General features: G+C 43.2%; 2 protein-coding genes across 2 annotated transcripts in view; one reads left to right on the forward strand and one right to left on the reverse strand.

Annotated features, from left to right (window-relative positions):
* Positions 1-2,619: 2,619 nt before the first annotated feature.
* On the forward strand, positions 2,620-4,837 carry LOC311032072 (transmembrane protein 60-like). The gene is made up of 3 exons (XM_084038682.1): positions 2,620-2,775; positions 3,093-3,184; positions 3,372-4,837. Exons 2-3 carry the CDS (start codon positions 3,101-3,103, stop codon positions 3,687-3,689), a joined length of 402 nt encoding a protein of 133 aa, XP_083894808.1. The 5' UTR covers positions 2,620-2,775; positions 3,093-3,100; the 3' UTR covers positions 3,690-4,837.
* A 1,099-nt stretch (positions 4,838-5,936) lies between these two features.
* Positions 5,937-20,465, reverse strand: part of LOC311031812 (uncharacterized protein) — a 30,258-nt gene continuing 15,729 nt past the window's right edge. Inside the window, exons 5-9 of the mRNA XM_084038320.1 lie at positions 17,502-17,639; positions 16,722-16,864; positions 11,681-11,851; positions 11,413-11,521; positions 5,937-11,036 (exon numbers count right to left, since the gene is read on the reverse strand). Of these exons, the coding sequence (XP_083894446.1) occupies positions 9,282-11,036; positions 11,413-11,521; positions 11,681-11,851; positions 16,722-16,864; positions 17,502-17,639 (2,316 nt within the window). The 3' untranslated portion in view covers positions 5,937-9,281. The remainder of the gene's footprint in view (positions 11,037-11,412; positions 11,522-11,680; positions 11,852-16,721; positions 16,865-17,501; positions 17,640-20,465) is intronic.

Below are 20,465 nucleotides of genomic sequence, written 5' to 3' on the forward strand. Positions count from 1 at the left end.
TGCAACTGCAAAACAACTTGACCTTTCTCTGTTGACCTTTTAGCTGCGAGTGCTATATATTTCTATGAATTATATCGCTGTGCTGCAGGCCATTTCTGCAGCAGCAACATAAGAGGATATGGCAGTCTGCTGTTGTGATGTAACTACATTGCAGCTGATGATGTAACCGGCTCTGCAGACAGATTGAAGCTGCACAACACGCACACACACACACACACAGCATAGTGAGAGAAAGAAAGTGTGAGAGAATAAGTAAAAGAACAAGTGAGAGAGAGAAAGAGTGAGAGAACAAATGAGACAAAGACAGAAAGAAACACGCTGGTCAGACAATAGACTGCAGTCTGGGTCTGTGGATGCTAGAATTACACACACACTCACACACACAGCTATGTCGACTGGCAAGTACTACTGAACTGAAATCAATCAATGACTCGTAGGCTGTGCAGTCCAATCCACAATGTGTGCAAACGTACAGGTGTGTGCGTTAGGATCGCCCTGGGAATCCCAGGCCTGCAAGACGCCTGCTGGATGTAACACAATGCCTTGTCAACATGCTATAGGCAGCGAACGCCACAGTGATTTCATCGCTCATGTTCCATCTATAAACAAGTTACAAACACACTACCCGTTTGCAGACTTTTGATCTGGCGACCACTGGTCCCTGCCGTTTTCCACAGCGCTACAATAAAGTGGCACCTCGTAGCATCTCACACCTGACTGACAACTATCTTGTGTGTTATGGATTCACAAAGCAAGCACCCTTCATTGTTACGTAGTAAACAGTGAAGTACATTCATTACACAGCGCTGCCACACACATATCTGACCTGGATACCTGAGTGCCTGCAGGTGAAATAAACATTAAATCATTGGCTACAGTCCGAGCGCAGTCAAGCCCAACAATTACAACAGCAGATGAGACTGTAGATGGTAATTTCCACTGGTGAGATTGTTTCATAATAATATTTTCGAATGAAATATAATCTGAACAGTTCTGCTTTCTCAGCCTTGCATGAGCATTTCTGATGATGATTTTAAAGGCCTATTTGTCTGTCCTGACTGTGCTACGTGTTAACATTATGGACTCCTATGCGGGACTCTGCCAGAGCGGGGAGGGCGGTTAATTTAGGGGTCAAATTATGATCGCAGTGGAAAATCTGGATGAGTGATGACAGCGTTAGTCGGACATTGGACCAGACGTGCTGGCTGGATGGCAAAGCACGTTGGATAATTGGATGACCTGCCAAAACTGTGAGCCTGACCGCCTGCTGAAGCCTGCAACGGTTTCCACCCACCCCTCACCTCTCCCCAATGGACACAAAATAGGTAGAGAACACTGGCTTTAAAATAGAAAAAAGCAGAGCACAGAAGAAAGGGAGTGACACAAGCAGACAGAATTTAGACCTGAAACCTCTGTTACCCATCAGCCAACTGGCATCTCAAATGTCAACATGCATCTTGCAGACATGTAATGTTTTGCAAAGTCAAACTGATGATGATTAACCTTGAAGACGACAACCTAAACAGTCAGTTTGCTGTGTGCCATATTAATTAGCGTCGTGATTTGAGGGCGAGGTGGACCGTCACGGCTATAAAAAACACCGTGGGATGGGAATACGGTTGAGTTGCAGCTCTCGTTGAGTGGAGGTTTGCTGAGGCTGAATATAATGTGTTTACAACACATTAGTGTCACGTACGTTGGTAACGTTAAACCATAGTAACACAGTGCGGAGCAGACGTAAAGTGTGTGTTTTTCACTCCTAAAAAGGACATGTTCCGTGCGGCGCCGTAAATCACTTTAAATGCAGCTAATAGTGTAGTTAGCCTCCGTGTAGATGCACTCGCGGTGTTTGAAGACAAACCTCCGTGGTTTAGTTCACACACAGCTCCTGCTGCTGCGGCTAGCTCGCTTCATGCTAACCACATAGTAAGCTAGCGTTGAGCTACCGGCAGGCACAAAGAGCCCACACAGCTGGCCCTAATTAATACCCGATCAATGCTGTCCGTACACACACACACACACAACATGCTCGGTCTTACCTCCTTGACAGCGCCGGCAGCTCCAATCCTCCCCGACACACACTCACACATACACACACACGGGCAAACGAAATGTGATTTAATACTGCATTGAGCTAGCCCGGTCCACTGTCTGGAGGAGATGCTCTGTGTCTGCTCAGCGATGTTTGAGGCATTAGCTTTTTTTCCTTTCAGTCTCTCACTGTAAAAATACAACTTCAGGCCAGGGCCCGTAAACCACAGTGTAAACGCGCCATGACATTTTTTAAGCCGATAAACGTAGCCGACAACGACGAGGAAATAAAGCGGGCTTGCGTGTAACTCCACTGAACAAGTGAATACAAATTAAAAAAACACAATGTCACAGCAAAACGTATCGACATTTCATGCAGTGGCGCGGTATATCGCATATAAAAACAAACTGCCGAGCTGAATGCATAGAACTGTATCTACCTCTAGTGGACATTACAGCCCACTACAGGAAAACAATACAATGAGCTTGCGCTTTTGCACCACCTTTACGGTTATACGCGCAGAATGATGGACACTAAATAAACGTGACGTCGCACAACCAGGAACCAATTGGCATCCAGGATGAGCGGCTACAGATAACGGACCCCAAAATGCCTCCGTCCGCTGTAGTCAACGGCCGCGTCTGATGAGAATTACGCGACTCGTTACTCGAAACGTTATGATTTTAGGTGTGTGCCACACAGGGAGAGGAACATGCCGGCCACCGACGTAGGAATGCACTGAAGTAAGTCACACGCTGTCGTACACAAAACACCTAACGGTTAGCTTAATGCTACTGGGAGTGTAAAAGCTAGCTGTCATTGTAACATGAAGCTAACGTTAACTATCGATAAATGACAACATAATTAATACAGAACAGATTCTCGCTAGTATTAGTGAGGCGTTGTTTGGCGTGGTTACGTGTGCCACGTTTTAAACAGCCGTTAGCAGCTATTCCAACGTAGCTGTCTATGTGTTCTTAATCAAAACACCCCATAGACTTAACATTCGTCCTAATGATGAGTTGTGTCTGACCCACGGACGTCTGTCTGTCTCCTCCAGTCGGTGAGATGTCTCTGGCTCAGAGGGTTTTGCTGACCTGGGTCTTCACCCTGGTCTTCCTCATCATGCTAGTGCTGAAACTGGACGGCAAGGTAAGTGTGTTTTCTCTCTTTCTCTTCATACTTGTCAGTCGTTTTTAATCAAGACAGTTGTCCATTTACTTTAAATCCCTAGTGAGCTGGATCTTATTTGTGAGTGATCAATGTGATTTTACCCCCAGGAGTCAAATCCTCTCTCTCTCTCTGTGAGTGATTAAAGGTTATGGTTTCCTCCCTCCAGGTCCAGTGGAACTGGTTCCTCATCTTCCTTCCGGTCTGGGTATTTGACGGCATCCTCATCCTCATGCTTGCTATCAAGATGGCAGGCCGTTGCAAGCCCGGCTACGACCCGCGCAACGGCTCCCCGGACCTGCGTCTGCGTGCCTGGTACCTGACGGCCATGCTGCTCAAACTGGGCTTCTGCCTGACGCTGTGCGCCAAGCTGGAGAAGCTCGCGGATTTAAAGCTGACATTTGTGTGCATACCACTGTGGACCCTGTTACTGGGGGCACTGGTGGAGCTGGGGCTGAATATCTTCCCTGAGAGGAGAGAGGCCTAAAAGAGGGGATGAATCATTACACTGATTTAAAAAAAAAGAATAGATTTGAGGTTGTATGACCAAGACTTTGTGAAATTGGATGTTTTCTTTTAGCCGGTTTCCATAGAGGCTCAAGAAACGAATGACATCATCTCAGATATTAGTATTTATCTTAAGAAGAAGAGACTTACACATAAGAATCGTAGTGTGTTCAGTATGCTATGAGGGCTTCAAAACGGCAGGGAGCTTGCTGGCTGTCTGTTCATTTAAAATGTAAAAGAAAAAAGGCAAAGAAACAAAGAAATGTATACGACTACTGTGAAGCCTACACTGGAAGAAACAATGACAACCTCCACATGTTTACTTTTGTCCTGTTAAAGAATCTCACACAGGGAGGAACCGAATGGTATTTAATTTTCTCCACTTCCTTTATTTAAGCTGAATAATGTTAACTGTCACTCTTGGTACCGAAGTCATGGCGTACGCTTTAGATATTGTGTGGCTGTATTTAAGCACAAACTTCTTTTTCATTCCTGAACTGTTTAAAGTTATAAATGTTGTGACAATAGCTCGGGTTGGCTGCACTGACATAAGGAAATTGGGATAATTTTAAGAAATTCTTCATCCTGGAACAACTTGTGGTTTTCCTCCAGGCTGCCCTGTCTGCTCTGGACAAGGTCTCTTTTGTGCCATGTAAATCATCATGTGCCCCATGATAATAAGTAAGCTGTTATTACTCAAGGTCCGTACGAGGTCACTCGGAAAAACACCTCGGCGTGTATCCTGCTAACGATCATGTTGCTACTGTATATGACATTTGATTATTGGGGTTCAAATGTGCATCAGAATGCTTTCTATCAGCAGTTTCTGGTGGGATGTCATCATGGATTCATATTTTATCTTTATGGTACGGCTGACACTGCAGATGACTGATATTTGTTCTGTGCCATCTGATTGTTTATTAGTATTTTAAGTATATTTTTTGCACTACATTGAAATGAAAAGGTGACAGGTCATTTGAGTTTGAAAGTATTTGATAATGGATGCACGTCTTGTGAAAATAAATGGATTCTGTACGTTGAACTGTGGCTATTTGTCTCAGATGGTCATAAAAATACAAAGTGTTTCCATGCTCAGACGTTACGTGGCAGGTACAGGATTGATAGTTTCATATTTCATTGTCAAAGAGGTGAAATGATCCAATATTTACAAAAAAAAGCAAATGTTGGAGTTACAACTACAAGAACTTTTATTTTTCTCAAGAACCCTCAGATTTATCTTGTCACACATTGGAGGACTTGGAGTATTTTAAGGATTTAAACCAGGTAACATGAGTACATCAGTACTAAAAATCTACAGCAGACAGTTTTCTACTTTTACTTTTGGTACTTGGTATATATTTATCTGATAATAACATTTAATACAGTATTGTTTTAGGCTTGTATTTCATGTTTTAGGGGTGTTAACTTGAATGATGAGTGCTATTTCTAGATAATTAGTACGGCGGCACTAGAGGGAGCATGTTTAAAGACTGGACAGTCTGTGTGTCTCAAGACTTTTCCCTCCCAGACGCTTGTTCTATCTGCTCCCAACTTCCTGCCTCACTCCCACTCCGTAAAGGTCAATCGAGCTTCTCTGGCATTCCTGCTGTGTGAGAGAGAGAGAGAGAGAGAGAGAGATAGAGAGCATGAAAGAGAGAGAGGAAGAGGGCTTGTTTTGAGGCCTATTTGACCTGACAAACACCAGCCTTGGATAACGGGGCCGCTGCATTGTGGTGTGTACGAGTTGTCTGCTCCAATCTCGGCAGCTAAATATCGCTGAGCTCATTGCTGCAGACTGCAGTGAGTGGGTGGCTTGCATAACAGCAACACAGAGAGGGAAAACAAAGGGCGGGTATATATTAATAAAAAGAGGTGCTACAGCAGTGGGCTGTTGAATGTACTTCTGATATTGGTGTGATATAAATATTACACCTTAGAGCAGCTTTAATCAATAATCAATATTCTACTTGTATGTATGTATGTATGTGTGTATATACACACACACACACACACACACACTATTTGTACGTGAAAGCAGGCAGACATCATTATTTCTAATAACCCAATTCTTCATTATCAATATAACCTTATTGATATTAAAAGATCAATGTGAACTCATAAGATGATAATGTCAGTGTTGTGTTCACAATTTATCACCATGCATATACATTTACGACATCCCTCTTTACATTCAGGCTATTAATTTGCAATACTGCTTTCTACAAATGTACTTTATTTTATAATTTGTCTATAATGTTTCTCGCACAATTTCACGTGTTGGATGCTCTATAGCACTCCTAGTGGTCAAACACGGTCTCCCACATGCGTACAATATTTGATATGCATGTTTTTTTTTTCTTTTTTACATATGGACATTCATAAGAAGAAAGTAATGTCTTTTTTTTAACCATCCAGACGGGAAAACATCAACTCGCACCACAACATTTTCCATACACTGAACCTTTTATTAGCTAGGCTCATATTTAAAGTAGAAACCACACTACAAGTTTTTTTTCCTCTTTACAAAAACGTCTTATGTACACTACAGTGCTGACAGTTAGAAATCACAGAAATAAAATAGAAAAAAAAATGATGAGATAAATAAAACTGGGAAAACAACGCCAGCCCATGAAGACTTTGTTGTTTTCAACCATAATCATCACATTTGTACAAAAAATATAGATGTCAGATTTTCTTTTCTTTCTTTTTTTTTTTAAACATCTGAAACCCAAAAGCATAAAAAGAGCTGCAGAGCGCCTCGCGACCAGCATCAAGTGCTTAATCATCACCTCGCTCTCCCCAAAGCCACAAAGCGAAGAGTTCTGTCTCACAAATTAAGTCCTCAGAGGGGAGCTGACCGAGAGAGCCCAAGGTTTATGTTTAATTTTCCACAATTTTCCAGACTGGCGGTGAGAATAATCATCAAAAATCACAACCCTGCTTTTAGGTCATCGTCCCACAAAGCCACAAAGTTTGACTCGTCCCAACTTAGACCACAGATATTTGGAGGGTTGTCAGCAGCTTCAGAGACCAATTTAAGGCTTTGCTCTCATTTTCCAGGGAAAACTTAAAAAACTGGGGACAGAACTCCTTCTCTCGTGGCTCTGGACCATTTAGTAGTTCACAGTTAAGGACAGGCACTGGGGAAATGTTGTGGGCTACATTAGCAAGTGGGCTGTACTCCAATGTTGATAGTAAAATCAAGACAATCAATGGGGGGGGGGAAAGAATCAAGTTTTCAACATCAAAGTGAGAAGAGTTTGATTCTAAAATCAGATATTCACTGCTTGGAAAAACATATTCATAGAATTTCAATAATTTATTGTACTTTTTTAAAAACACAAGAGGTCACTTCAGTCGCTGGTTGATAAATAAAACATTCTAACAGACAGGATCCTCCACACTGTGGAGAAGTTGGACTTCAGTTAAATAGATAAATAGTGCTTTTGGAATGAAGTCTTGACAGTGTGCATTCTGTGTCTTGGGAGCTTTGCGTCCATAAAGAACATAAACTATTGTATCACAGAAGTCTTGACGCCTGAACGATAAACATAATTGTCTTGGAAGAACCGGAAAATCGCCATGTTGATCATCCGACATGATCAGCATCTTTAATAACTGTTTAAAACGCAGCGGTTATGTTCATGTTACAAAGTGCTGGAGAAGCCTTGACCTTCTGCATCCGTGTGGTATTGCTCTGCCCGTTCTGTTGTTCTCATCCAAACTTTACGGCGCTGCATAGGTTCTAATACGATGCTGCAGATTGAATATTTCAATGACCCTGATTTAGGCTTGTTTTTAGGAGACAAATATATCAGTGGATGTGTCCTGAATGGGTTTTTTTGTTTTGTTCCTGAGACTCTGAAGGCCGGTCTGCGTAACAGCCTTGGGCCCGGGTCAAATTAGTCCTTGGCTGAACAGCAAGTCCTCCGCTTCCAAAATTAGGAGTACCCTGGTACACATCCAACAGTCACTGAAAACCACAGCAAAGTTACACTAAGAGCTCTGCCACTGGCACTGAGGGCTACAGGTACAAGATAGCTGCAACACTTTTTTAAGGAGTAGTTTGACATGTTGGTGAAACACACTTATTTGCTACGTTAGATTAGCTTCTGTGAATTAAACATGTTTTAAGGAATTTCAACAAATCTATTCTAAATTTGGACACTTTTTTTTTAAACTGCAAACAAATATCGGTTTCAAATATCCGATTAGCAATCATCGGTATCGGCTCTGAAAAAGCTATATGGGTCGACCCCTAGAAAATAAGACCAACTAGTGATAGCAGCAGATTAGCTTAGTTTAGCACAGAGACTGGAAACAGGGGGCAAACTCCAACTCCCAGTACCTCGGGAGCTCACTAATTAACATGCAAGTGTAAAAACTACAGATGGCGGCTTTACAGTGGGTTAGGCGCCAGACTATTTCTTGGCCAAGAGCGGTAACTTGTAACTAGTCGCCGCATGTGGTCTGGTTTCTCACAGTGTTGCCAGTCTTTATGTTAAGCTGAACTAACTGGCTTCTGGCTCCGGCTTCACTTAGCACATAAACATGAGAGGGATATTGATCCTGTCATCTAACGGTCGCCAAGACCGCAAATAAACACGTTTCCCGAATGTCAAACTATTCCTTTAAAAGGTGACTCATTTTATGTTCCTACTGATATAGATCAGTATATTTATAATTGACATGGGGGTGGTGGTTCTCTTTTTTTCTTAATAGCACTAAAAACTGCACTAATATTCTTTCTGGACAATAAAACACTGGAACTGATTAGAAAAATCCCAACAGGATTCAATAGAACATTACTGACTTTTATCAATAGCTTTCAAATCAGAATAAAAATACTGATATGGGGAAATGCATTCCTATTTCTATTCAGCAGATTATTGCAGAGCATTATTGCTCAAAGTACAATATCATGGAGACATACTGCGATATATTGTATTGATTAAGATGCATCGATACAATATAGTGGAGGAAATGCAGTGATATTACATCAATACAATAGTGTATTGTATAATATCACGATTTGACCCATCATTATTCAACAAACAGTCTTGGGCACAAAGGATATACTAGAAAAAAAGCCACAAAATGGAAGCATTAGCTGCAAGTTTCACAAAAAGGTCATCCTCTCAACCTTTTTTTATATAAATATCCAACATAAAATTTCTCTTTTTTTTCTCCTTCCTATCTCTGATAGCTCACTTCAAAAACAGCAGTTTGGCAGACTAGGGAGCTCATTCAAAGCTTGAGCCTGAATAATATCTTTTAAAGTCACTGGTGCAGCCATACATGACCGACGGTCCAACACTACCAATCCAACCAATTCTCAATATTTCTGACCCAGTACAACCCAAGCATTTAATACAATCTAAAGCAGTCCAGTCAAGAGGTCTGGGGTGAATACAAGTCAGACTCTGCTTTATAAACTACGATACTGTGTTCATGCCGATACACAACGTCCTCCTCATTATTTCCTTTTTACATCGTTTTACAACATCACAACCAAAATAAAACCCTTCTACATATAGTCATTTAAAAACGGCATCGTTATGTACAAAAACTACTATAAAATCTGTTTCTGCTCCTCTTCATGCGTCAGGGGAGGGAGGGCAGAAGGGGAAGGCTGAGGGGGAAGTGGAGGTGGAAGAGAAGGAGGAGGGGGAGGCGGTGAGGAAGAAGGAGGAGGCGGGTGAGGGAAAGACTGAGGCTGGTATTGTGGCTGTAGCGGGTAAGAACCGGGGGGTTGTGAGAGGTAAGACTGAGGGGGGAGGAAGTGGTGAGGGGAGTAGTGGGGATGCTGAGGGGGGAAGAAAGAGTTGGCGTGGGAGACGAACTGGTGATGTTGAGAAAGGTGAGGAGGAAGGGACTGGGAGCTGGTGAGGGGAGGCTGGTAGTACAGCTGGGACTGTGCAGGGATGTTTGGCTGGTGTGGCGGATGCAGGTGAAGCTGGCTCATGTGGACTGAATGCGGTGGGGCTGTCGGACTGTGATAAGAGTTCAGAGGTTGAGGCTGTGCAGGCAGAACGGGACTGGATAACGGATTAGGGGGGAGGATTGGCGGTCTGTGAGGAAGATGGGAGTGTGGCATGTGAGGGGAAAAAGAGGAGGGGAGCATGTGTGAGAGGTGAGGAGGTGGGAGGTGCTGGGGCGTGTATTGCTGCATGTACATTCCTTGCCTCCCGGGGTCCTGTGACGGATGCATCTGTGGATCCACTGACATCCTCGTGTCCGCGCCGTGAGTCCATCTCTCTTGGAGCGTGTGTGTCCGTAAGTCTTTCGCCGCTCGAGCTGCCATGTGCGTCCACGTGTCGACTTGTGAACTCGCAGTAGCGTGTGTTTGTACATCCACGGCAGGTGACCCGTGTGACGGCGGCCACGGCCGCGTGTCTGAGGGCACGTCTGGATTCGGGTGAAGTGAGCCTTTCGGTCGGTCTGATCGAGAGGAGGAAGGCAGTCGGGAAGAGGAAGAGTCCACTGCAGGCTTGGGACCGGTCAGGGAAGATGAAGCAGGGGATGTAGAAGATGAAGAGGATGGATTGGGAGCAGATAAAGGGGAGCGCAAAGGAGCAACAGCTGAAGGCGACGAAGAAGAGGAAGACTTAGAGATGGGTGATTTAGGAGTTGAAGACGAGGATCTGGCACTGGAAGACATCATTCTGCTGTCCGAATGATGGTAATGGTGGTGATGATGAAGGTGCTTTGATGATGCTGCTTTGGGTTTTGTTTCCTGATGAAGAGGATGAGGGTGAGATGAAGGCAATTTATTCTTGCACAGAGGAGGCGCTGGAAGTTCTGCTTTGACCTTTGCAGGAGGTGAATCCTGCCGTTTGGGTTTTCCTTCTTCTTTTCCCTTCACCTTCTCCACCTCTTTGTATGGAGTGCTGCTCATGTCCGAGCCCACTGAGAGAGCGGGCTGAAACAAATGAGGATGATCATCCTCTTCCTCCTTTTTGGCAGCCAGCAACGTCCTGTTTTCCGCCACACCAACCTCCTCCTTTATCCTCTCCTTCATTCCTTTCTCATCCTTCCTCTCTACCTCTTTTTCCTCCACCGTTTTCGTCTCCTCCATCAATTCAACCTGCTTTTCCTCTTCCTTCACCTCCTCCTCCTCCTCCTCCGGCTCCTCTCCCGCTCCATGGTAGTATTGTCTTAGCCGGACGTGCCATGCCAGGCTGCAGACAGACGACACGGTCTTGAACTGGTGGACCACGTTGCGAGGGATGAAATAGACATCATCGTGGCACAGGCGGATGCGAGCGTAGTGGATCCCCTCGCGACGCATCTGGTTCAGTTTGGCATCATCCACCCACTGCACACACTGTAAAGACAGGAGGGTTCAGATACAGGTATGCTCTAAAAATAACATCTTTTGACACTGATATGTATTTTTAATATCAGTCCTCGTGTTATTATTCTTTCCGAACATTGTTCAGCACAGTAAATACATGTCTTGTTGTCATAAAAACTTAAATTGTAGATAATAAATTGCAAATTTCCTGCAGTTCCACATTGCTCCACAAAGCGGCAGCATCCACATCTTATTAATTTAGCCTCCCCCAGCATTAGATAGTGTTATATTACAACAGTGAATAATAACTCTGTCTAATTTGGGAGATAATAAAGTTTATTTTACTGCCTTCAGTGTGTGTGTGTGTGTGTGTGTGTGTGTGTGTGTGTGTGTGTGATGTAAAAACCTGAGACAGCGGAGGTTCGTGCAGGTCCAACTGCAGCCTCTGAACTACATGAGGGAAATCACCAGCATGGAAACACACGACGTCTTTGGTTACACGAGGAGGCTCCGAGCTGAAAAGGAGGGAGGGAGGGACACAGCAAGAAGGATTACCTGATATCTCCTGGGAGAGTAAGCTGCATAAACTCCGACTGAGCGTGTGTTGCCTCAAACCAAACAGCCGAGACTACCTGTGCCCAACAGTGTGACGACATGCTGCCCCACCAGCCTACCTTTCTCCACCCCGTACAGCCTTCAGCACCCCCACGGCTGCTGTGGTCTGTCGTTCAAAACCCTGACCGATGTGGTCGGCGTGGGCCCGAGTCCGGTCCTCGAACAGCATCTCTCTGGGCTCGCTGGTCCTGGGCAGCGACTGCAGAAGGTTCTTCACCTCGTTAGTGGAGCTGCAACGGGACAGAAATAAACACTGTAAAGTGAGAGGTAGAAAAAAACTACACAAGAGCATCCACACAATTCTACAAAGAGATTTCCCCAGTCTCTGCTTCCCTGCTGTCTAAATAAAGAACAAAATGACTAAAGGTGAGTGAACAGCTTTGTTTATTTTCTTTGTCTCCCGACCGCTGTGGCAGAAATAAAAGCACCAGACAGTCTTTATCTGTTGGTATTGTTGTTATCTTTGTTGACTTGCTCATTGATGTAATCCAGACGCCACGGTATGACAGAGGGAGCAGAGAGAAATGGTGAAACCCTGCATTAATGTGGATATAATAAACATTCTTGTTGTGTAGTGGGGTAGTGCTGGAGCAATTTAAATAAGACATCAACTGCTCATTCCTATATCAAACAATAATGCAATGTCATAAAATGGTAAAAAAAAAAGTATTTCACACGAATTCCAAAGGTCCAGTTTGACATATTCAAAATGACTTTTTTGGTTTGATTAACACCCCAAACCCCCAAATATTCAATTAATTATATATTTAGAAAATGACACATTTGCAACAAAAATCATGTCACATTTTATTATTATTTAACAATTTTCCTTGAAAGATATCTTAACATTAATACATGATCAAACTAGCTGCTTAATATTTTTGTCAATCAATAAATCAATGAAGTGTTTCTACTTTCCTCTGACCCTATTTTGGTGCTTCATAGCATTCCGGAACGTGTCACTTTTGATAATCAAAAAAATAAATAACAGATTTTGCTGCTTTACTCTGATTCATGCAGTTGTGAATTAAATACAAACTGAGGATGTAACCTTGGGTTCGAGGAAAATACAATGGGAATTTTTGCACTATTTTTTCATATTTTAGAGAATGAATATAACAGTAAGTTGCAGCTCTAGAAATGTTTTGACGTGGGTGAAAACACACTGTGGTTATTCTAAAACATCCTTATGGTGCAACGTCCAAACTAGAGGTTTCACAGCAGTGTAAAAACATTTAATATCTGCAGATACACAAATGATACCCGAGCTTTTTCCAGCTACAGAATATCTTTTTCTTCACATGCAAAAGCATTTCCAAAAACGGCTTTCCTGGCATGGTTAAAATGGTAAATAAAAAAATACTAGTCATGGGAAAAAACAGGAAATAGGTAATATCCTCTGTGTGCTTAGTGACAAGTAAAAGTGTTCGAACACGTCTACACTTGGCTTCGTGCATGCAATCTGAGAAGCTGAGGAGTAGAAGCAAAAAAAAAAAAAAAACGAGCCGTGTTGCCAAACAATAGAAGTACTGCAGTCAGCTCACTACTGGATCAGTGACTCACACTGGAGCTGCAGTCAGATTTATAAAAAAAAGAGTGTAAACACACACACACACACACAGAGTCTGTGAGAGATTCCTTTGAGAGTGTAACACAGACAGAAAAGCAGCAAGACTACCCGTGCTGAACACTTAATTGTGCATTCATTCATTCAGAGATAAGAGGAGAGGCAGGAGCTGATGGAAGAGGAGGAGAGAAGCAGAGGAAAGAGAGTAGGGGGAATGAACACACACACACACACACACACACACACACACACACACACACACACACACACACACACACACACACACACACACACACACACACACACACACACACACACACACACACACACACACACACACACACACACACACACACACACACACACACACACACACACACACACACACACACATCTCAGTGTGTTTGAGCCGACTGCAGGCTGAAAGTAATGAATGTAAAACCAGGAAACCTGGTAAGTGAAACACTGAAAAGAAGAGTGCTGAATGTGCACATCTCGAATGATATCTGAAGTCTACCGTCTCCCTCCTCGCCACGTGAGGCCCTGTTGTTCTGGCACAATGCATGCCAGGGCTGCATGTGGGAATTACGTCTCTGCACCAAGTCGTCATGGTAGATTCCCGTGCATTTATTAAAGAAGAAGAGGAGAGGTGGGGAGCGGAGGGATAAGGCAGTAAATGGAGTGTAAAGAGGAGGGAGAAAGGGGAAACCACTCATATTTGACACTCAGATTATATTAAATATTTAATTGTAGTCTAGCCAAAACAATATGTTTGTCTAACTTACAAAAACACAGGTTATAGGCTTTACAAGCAAAAATACTCTTCAATATTGACTGGGAACTATTCATTAAAAATGTTAAAAGTGTACAGCCGGCACATTCTTCACCAATTAAGAGTTTGTTTTGGTCCACACTGTTAGTCCAAAAAGTGGAAAGACTTTTCCAGAGTGGTGAGTGATACTTTGGTACAGTCCAGTTTGGGTGACGTGTTTGAAGATGCTCCGCCTCTCAACCAGCTGATCTTGCACTCACCCGGCCGGTTATGGGCCAAATATTTTGTCAAAGCTAGAGAAATCAACACTGGACATACAAGGCTCGACACTAACAGTTGCCAGGTTGCCATAAACAACCATTTTGAGAAATTGACAACCAATTCTTGGTCTTTGGTTGCAATCAATCGCCAGCGTGGACAGCAAGCAGCAAAATGTAACCCCAAAAATAAATTTATTTTTTAATGAATACCAGCATTGGTAGTATTTAAGTATTGTTGTAACAGTCAGAACCAGACAGTGCTGAACATGCGTTGGGGCGTTAAACTCACGGCTCACGTTACATTATTAGCCTTTATTCTTGTTTGCCACATCTTTATTATTATACTGACATATAACTGGAAATACAGTGGTCATTTTTTGTCTCCTTATATTTTTAGTATTTAAGAAACTATGCAGTTTCAGCAACCAAAAGCTGATGCCTGTCTGCCTGCCAGCCTAGCAACCTCTTTTAAAAGTCAATGTCGAGTCCTGACATACACAATAGTGAATGTGAGTGCAGGGGAATTAAATGTTTGCTTTTGTCTGACCAAAAGAACCCAATATTTAATTTGAGTAAAGCAGTAAACCATCATGAGGAGAAGCTGGAACTGGAAAACGTTTTGAGGTTTATCTTAAAAACAAATGAGACTTTATTAAATTATTCTAAAAAAAACAGTTAATAAACCTTCTGTTGCTTGAATTATGATTAATCAAATGATCATTTCCTCTCTCTCCTTGAGACTGAGCATGTTGGTGTTTTTATGTCTTGCTGATAGCTGTCCGGACTCACGCTGTCTGTCATTGGTCATGCAGTCTGTATGTGAACAGGAAAAGCATGCTGTGTCAGACCTCTGTCCTGTTTGCAACTGCTGCTCGCCACGGCTGCTGCCGCTGTTACTATGCAATTATTGTAAATCCCTGGAAGCACGGTGCTCTTTCACTACGAGCTGAAATACTTGGGTTTATTTTCATCGTTCGACCACTATAATCAAGCTGAATTCTCAGACTGAGAGTCTCAGTGCCGTCGGAAATGCGTAACAGCTCGACCTTTTCACTGAATACCAGCGCGAAAACGAAGAGATGCAGAGAGGAGGCGTTCCTCGTACACAAAGAGCCTTCCTTCAATACAACATACGCTCAAACTGTAGACAAGGTCTCGCTGCAAACAACATTGCTTCCTCTCTTCCGATATTTCTTTCAAACAGATATTTAGAGGCAGCTGAGGACAGAGAAATGCGAGGGAAGTTGATAAAAGAGAAGGAAAGAGGAGTTTGAGGAAGAAAAGAGAGATCCCACAGGCGGGAGATTATGTGAAAAATCGCACCATGAGATGTAGATGTCATTTTGTTTTCATATTTCATGGTGATTTACAGTCGAGTGATGTATTGAGACGCACAGGAGAGAAAGGAATGGTTTAACCACCTCACTGTCTTTATCCATCTATCTGTGTCTCTATAAAAACAGATTCTTTCAGCCCCAGCTGTTACTCAAGTGTTTCTGACAACACTCACACACACTCATCCCCTTTAAAACACTGTGCATCAACACGTTGAACATGTTTATGCAACAAAATGCATTTTATTCCTCTCGCATCCAGGAATCCCTGACTGAATAAACTTTGATGCATTTATATGCAACAATCAACTAGTGCTGCAACTAACAATTATTTGTCTTTCGCAATGCTGAAGCCCAATGAAACACGCTTTTTTGTCCAAACATTAGACCAAAGATATTCAGTTCATCATATAAAAACAGAGAAAAGCAGCAAATCCTCACAATTTAGAAGCGGTAACCAATGCATGGTTGGTATTTCTGCTTGAAAGTTGGTTATTTTTCAGCTCTTAAATCAGAAAACTAATTGAAAAATCCCAAGATCTTATTATGAATATTGCTGTGATCACCAATCAACGGAGACAAGAGAGAAATAAATGTGGATGGGGGGAATATGTGTGTGTCGTCCCGTGCTTGGCTGGTTGCCATGTGAAGTAGTGTCTGGCTCCATTAGCATAACGATGATCTCATCTGAGCAGTGAGCTACATACCGCTCTCATCAGACACACGCGCATCCTCTCTAATGGTCTCGCTCGGAGAAATCCTGCGTCTGTGTGTGCGCGCGTGAGACCGAGCTTATGTGCGGGCGACAATGACACTGTGACAGACGCAAACAGAGAGGGTGTAATTGCTGCATCCGGCGCTGCTCGGCTACAACAAAGCGTCACGCTGCTACCGCGGCTGCTGCTTCAAATGTGCGAGCTTTGTTAACGTTTTCCACAATTAGTCCCTGTGTGCGGCGCGAAGAGTACGGAGGCGAGCTGGCTCAATAAAAAAAAAAAAAAAGGTACAGGCACAAGCACCAGAGACTTGTAGCGAGCACAAACATTCATAGAGAACCAAAATCCCTGCTAATTCTGTCTCGCTGCAGAGCTTAAGTAGGATCAAACATATCGTCTGGCTTCATTTGTGTTTATTTATGTAATGTGCAATTAACTGCAGTGTACGCACCGTTTTCTTTTAAAAGGGGACTTTGGTATATCAGCAACAGGTATCATCTGTTCTCCCGGTCTGACCCACATGATTGGACCGTCGTCACTCTCTGTGGGATCCATCGTCCTCAGACTGGAGAACGTTCCCCACGGGAGAGTCCGCTGCAGCCAGACAGACAAAAATGGAAAGAAATGAAAGCAGTTACAACATCACTCACTTCCCCAGTTTAACCAAGTCAAGTATTTTATTCATTCCAGAGACTCCCAGAAAGAAATCTCACGCGTGGAATTTTCCCCTTCCCCCGGCAAAACTTGTCACCGAGATGCTTCAGAGGGCGCCGAATCAGAGCCAAAGCCCTCAACAGATAGAAAGTGCCAGAGGACGTGCATCTTTTGATATTCAGCATACGACGCCACTCCTCTACATCGCATGCAGGAGATTTGAAGTGTCGACGCAGAATGGCAAATGGAAGAGAAGCTCATCATTCCTGTGTTTCAGGGACATCAGTTCACACAGTATTTTGATGATCTGTTCCTACCCGCACGCACTTTTAAAGAGAACCAACTTCCTGAGCTGAAAGCTGGAAGCTGCTGCACACCTGACAACTTAACGTCTCTTCTTTGCCATCCACCAATTTGAATATTAAGCACCTTGTCGGTGTTTGTGACGAGCAGAGCAACATTTCTGCCGTTCAGGTTCCAAATAGTCAGTGATGTAAATGCATTAAAATATCTGGGCTTCGATCCACCCATTCTGTTGCTGTGCAGCCGTACTGCCATTCATCCTGTCCCGACTCACCTTCAGGAAGGGTGAATCCTCCAGCATGCCGAGGAATTCTGGGAAATAATCCCCGACCTCCTCGTCCACGGCTCCCACCAGGCTGATCTGTCTCATTGCCCCGGCTCTGTATGTCCCATTACTGTACGTTTTCTTCACCTGCAGCAACAACAGGAGAAATAAATATTAGATGATATTGCAATGCAGGAAGGTGAGATTGATTACTCGCTTGCTCATTTCTTATCAAAAATATATTCTTATTTTATTTATTTTTAGAGGTGAATCTGGAAAAATTTCGACATATCGAGTTGATATGAACCCAAATACCCTGATTTTGGTGGGTGACGTATACATATAGACATACTGTTTGTGTGTGTGTGTGTGTGTGTGTGTGTGTGTGTGTGTGTGTGTGTGTGTGTGTGTGTGTGTGTGTGTGTGTGTGTGTGTGTGTGGTTTCACTTGATGTTTCTGCTCCACCAGTATGACTTAACGGACTGTTTGCTGCTCTTCACTTGGCTGACAGAGCAGTGTATATGTGTGTGTGTCCAATAACCTTGGCCCTCAACAGTCTTTTTGTGTGTGTGTGTGTGTGTGTGTGTGTGTGTGTGTGTGTGTGTGTGTGTGTGTGTGTGTGTGTGCGTGCGTGCATGCGTGTAGTACGTGCAGCATGTGGACTGCATGCTGTACTCTTGGCTGATCAGGATTTGTGTGTGTGTGTTGGCCAGATCCTTGGCTGCATGCCTCCAGTGAGTCACCACTTGACAACAAGGCAGAGATAAAGAGAGAGAGAGAGAGAGAGAGAGAGAGTGAGGGGAAGAGAGACAGACCAGAGGGAGGGTGAGGATTCACTGTAGGGAAAGAACGAGGGACAGATGGAGAGAAGTGGCGAGAGAGAGAGAGAAAGTTTCGGGAAGACAAGCTGTCAAAGAGACAGAGATAACAGCAAGTGAGAAAACATGGAGGCGAGGATGGAAATAACTCAAAAGGGGAGTAATAACAGAATGAGGGTAAGCAGGTGAAAATGAAGATAATGTGTTTTTTGGAAGATAAACGAGAGAGCAATGGCAGGAGGAAAAAAAGAGGGGAAGCAGACAGAGTAGGAAACATCAGATAAGGAAAAAAGGCAAAGATGATAAAGATACAAAAAAAGGAGGGAGGCAGAAGGAGCGTGACCAGGAGGGAGGAGAGACGAGGGCAGGTTAGACAGGATGGAGGGAGGGAGGTGAAGAAGTAATGAAGACAGAAACAATGAACTGGAAATAAAAGGGGGAAGGTGCTCGGCAGTTCCCAGGCGTGTCCTTGAGCAAGGCACTAAATTCCAAAACGGCTGCTCAGAGGCCAATCATGTTGGACTATAGCTGAAAGCAGCTCTCAGGTGTGTCGTCTGTGTGTTTTGTTGGTGGTCCAGTAACTCGGTTAATTATACAGGCTGGATGATTAATAGAGATCGGCCACAATAACTGGATTATGGGGGTTGAAAAGTTATTTAAAAATTTAGATAAAACTCATCACAAAAGTGACACGGATGATTACAGGTGTTCATAATCAGCTTTAGGCACATTAATGTTTAGCAAACAGACTCTAACCCAACAAATACGGAATCTATATCAAGATTGATAGAAGAAGATTTTTTAGGAGCTTAAAAATCAACAGATAGTATTTTTATTCTCATCACAGACATTGGGTACACCCTGGACAGGACGCCAGTCTATCACAGGGCTCTGATCTACTATCAATTAACAAAATAAATCAGTTCATAATGCGTAGACAGGCTGAGCCATGTGGTGCGTTTGTTCACTTAATTTTGTTGCCTCTGTGCCCCGACACTAACTGTGTAATATCCTCCTAAGATGCTGATGACTAAAAGCTTGAAATACTCACTCTCCACATGCGTACAAACATCTCAACTTTAAATAGTCTCACTGAGTCAATGACCTAGATACTGAGAGGAAAATGTGTGCACACACAGATTCAAATGCCTTAATGCTTACAAGCATGTGTGACGAGCGCATTCACTTCCCTGCATATTTTCATAACAGTGTGTGCTTATAAGAGTGTCTTCCCTTCCTGTGTATTTGTGTGTGTGTGTTTATACAATGCATAATTTAACGGCAGAATAACTCCCACGTTGGCAAAGGGAACGTTCTCTCACTATCAACCTGTGATAGTGAGCGGTGTTCCCGGTGGCGCTGGGAAACACTACCTCTGCCTCAAATAAATAGATAGTTTGTGTGTAATAAGTGAAGGCAAACAGAAGGAAACAGGAAATGTGCCTGACTTCCTCTGTGTGATACTGTTCAAGATGCTCCGGTACTTCCTTGCCTCTGCGTACGTGCATGTCAACACACTCGATGGGTAAAAGTGTGACAACAAATGACCAACAACATTTATGTTTCTTTGACTGCTAAACGTGACAATAATTCAAAATGGGCGATACTAATGTCTCAAAGCATTAAAACTATAAATAAATACTAACAAGCCAATAATAATAATTAAAAAAAAAAGGATCTGGACTTAAAAAGAATGAAAACAGACTAATAACTTCTATTAATCTAAAATGTATTGCGTTTCATTTGGTATTCGAGGTGCGCAAATTTAGAGCCGACGTCATTATATATAATTATAATTACCGTCATCTCTCCCCTGCCGTCACCTTCTCTGGTGATAAGGGGTGATTCTCAGTCCCTGTCTACTCCCCACTTGCCGTTTTACTCAGATTATCCGTTGTCTCCATCAACCGCTCCCTCTCCTCCTCTCCCTCCCTCCCATATAGTGCTCACGTCCCTGTTGGGAAGTCTATTAGATCATGCTTTGCTCTTTCCTGGTCTCCTTTCCGTCACTGGTTCAGCCACTTGTTAATTCTATAACAAGTTTCCCTCCTTTCGTCAACACATCCTTCACTCTGTCTGGCTGAGACTTTCATGTCCTTACATCATCTCACGACTCAATCTGACCTCAACACAACCTCTGAATGTCTGCCCACTT

This window comes from Eutrigla gurnardus, assembly GCF_963514095.1.
Source record: "Eutrigla gurnardus genome assembly, chromosome: 21".
NCBI lineage: Eukaryota > Metazoa > Chordata > Actinopteri > Perciformes > Triglidae > Eutrigla > Eutrigla gurnardus.

What these genes read in the sequence shown, in the direction of transcription:
- LOC311032072 (XM_084038682.1), top strand. Translation starts at nt 3,101, where the DNA reads ATGTCTCTGGCTCAGAGGGTTTTGCTGACCTGGGTCTTCACCCTGGTC. An exon ending in TGCTGAAACTGGACGGCAAG is followed by an intron (nt 3,185 to 3,371) that starts GTAAGTGTGTTT and finishes TCCTCCCTCCAG; the next exon opens with GTCCAGTGGAACTGGTTCCT.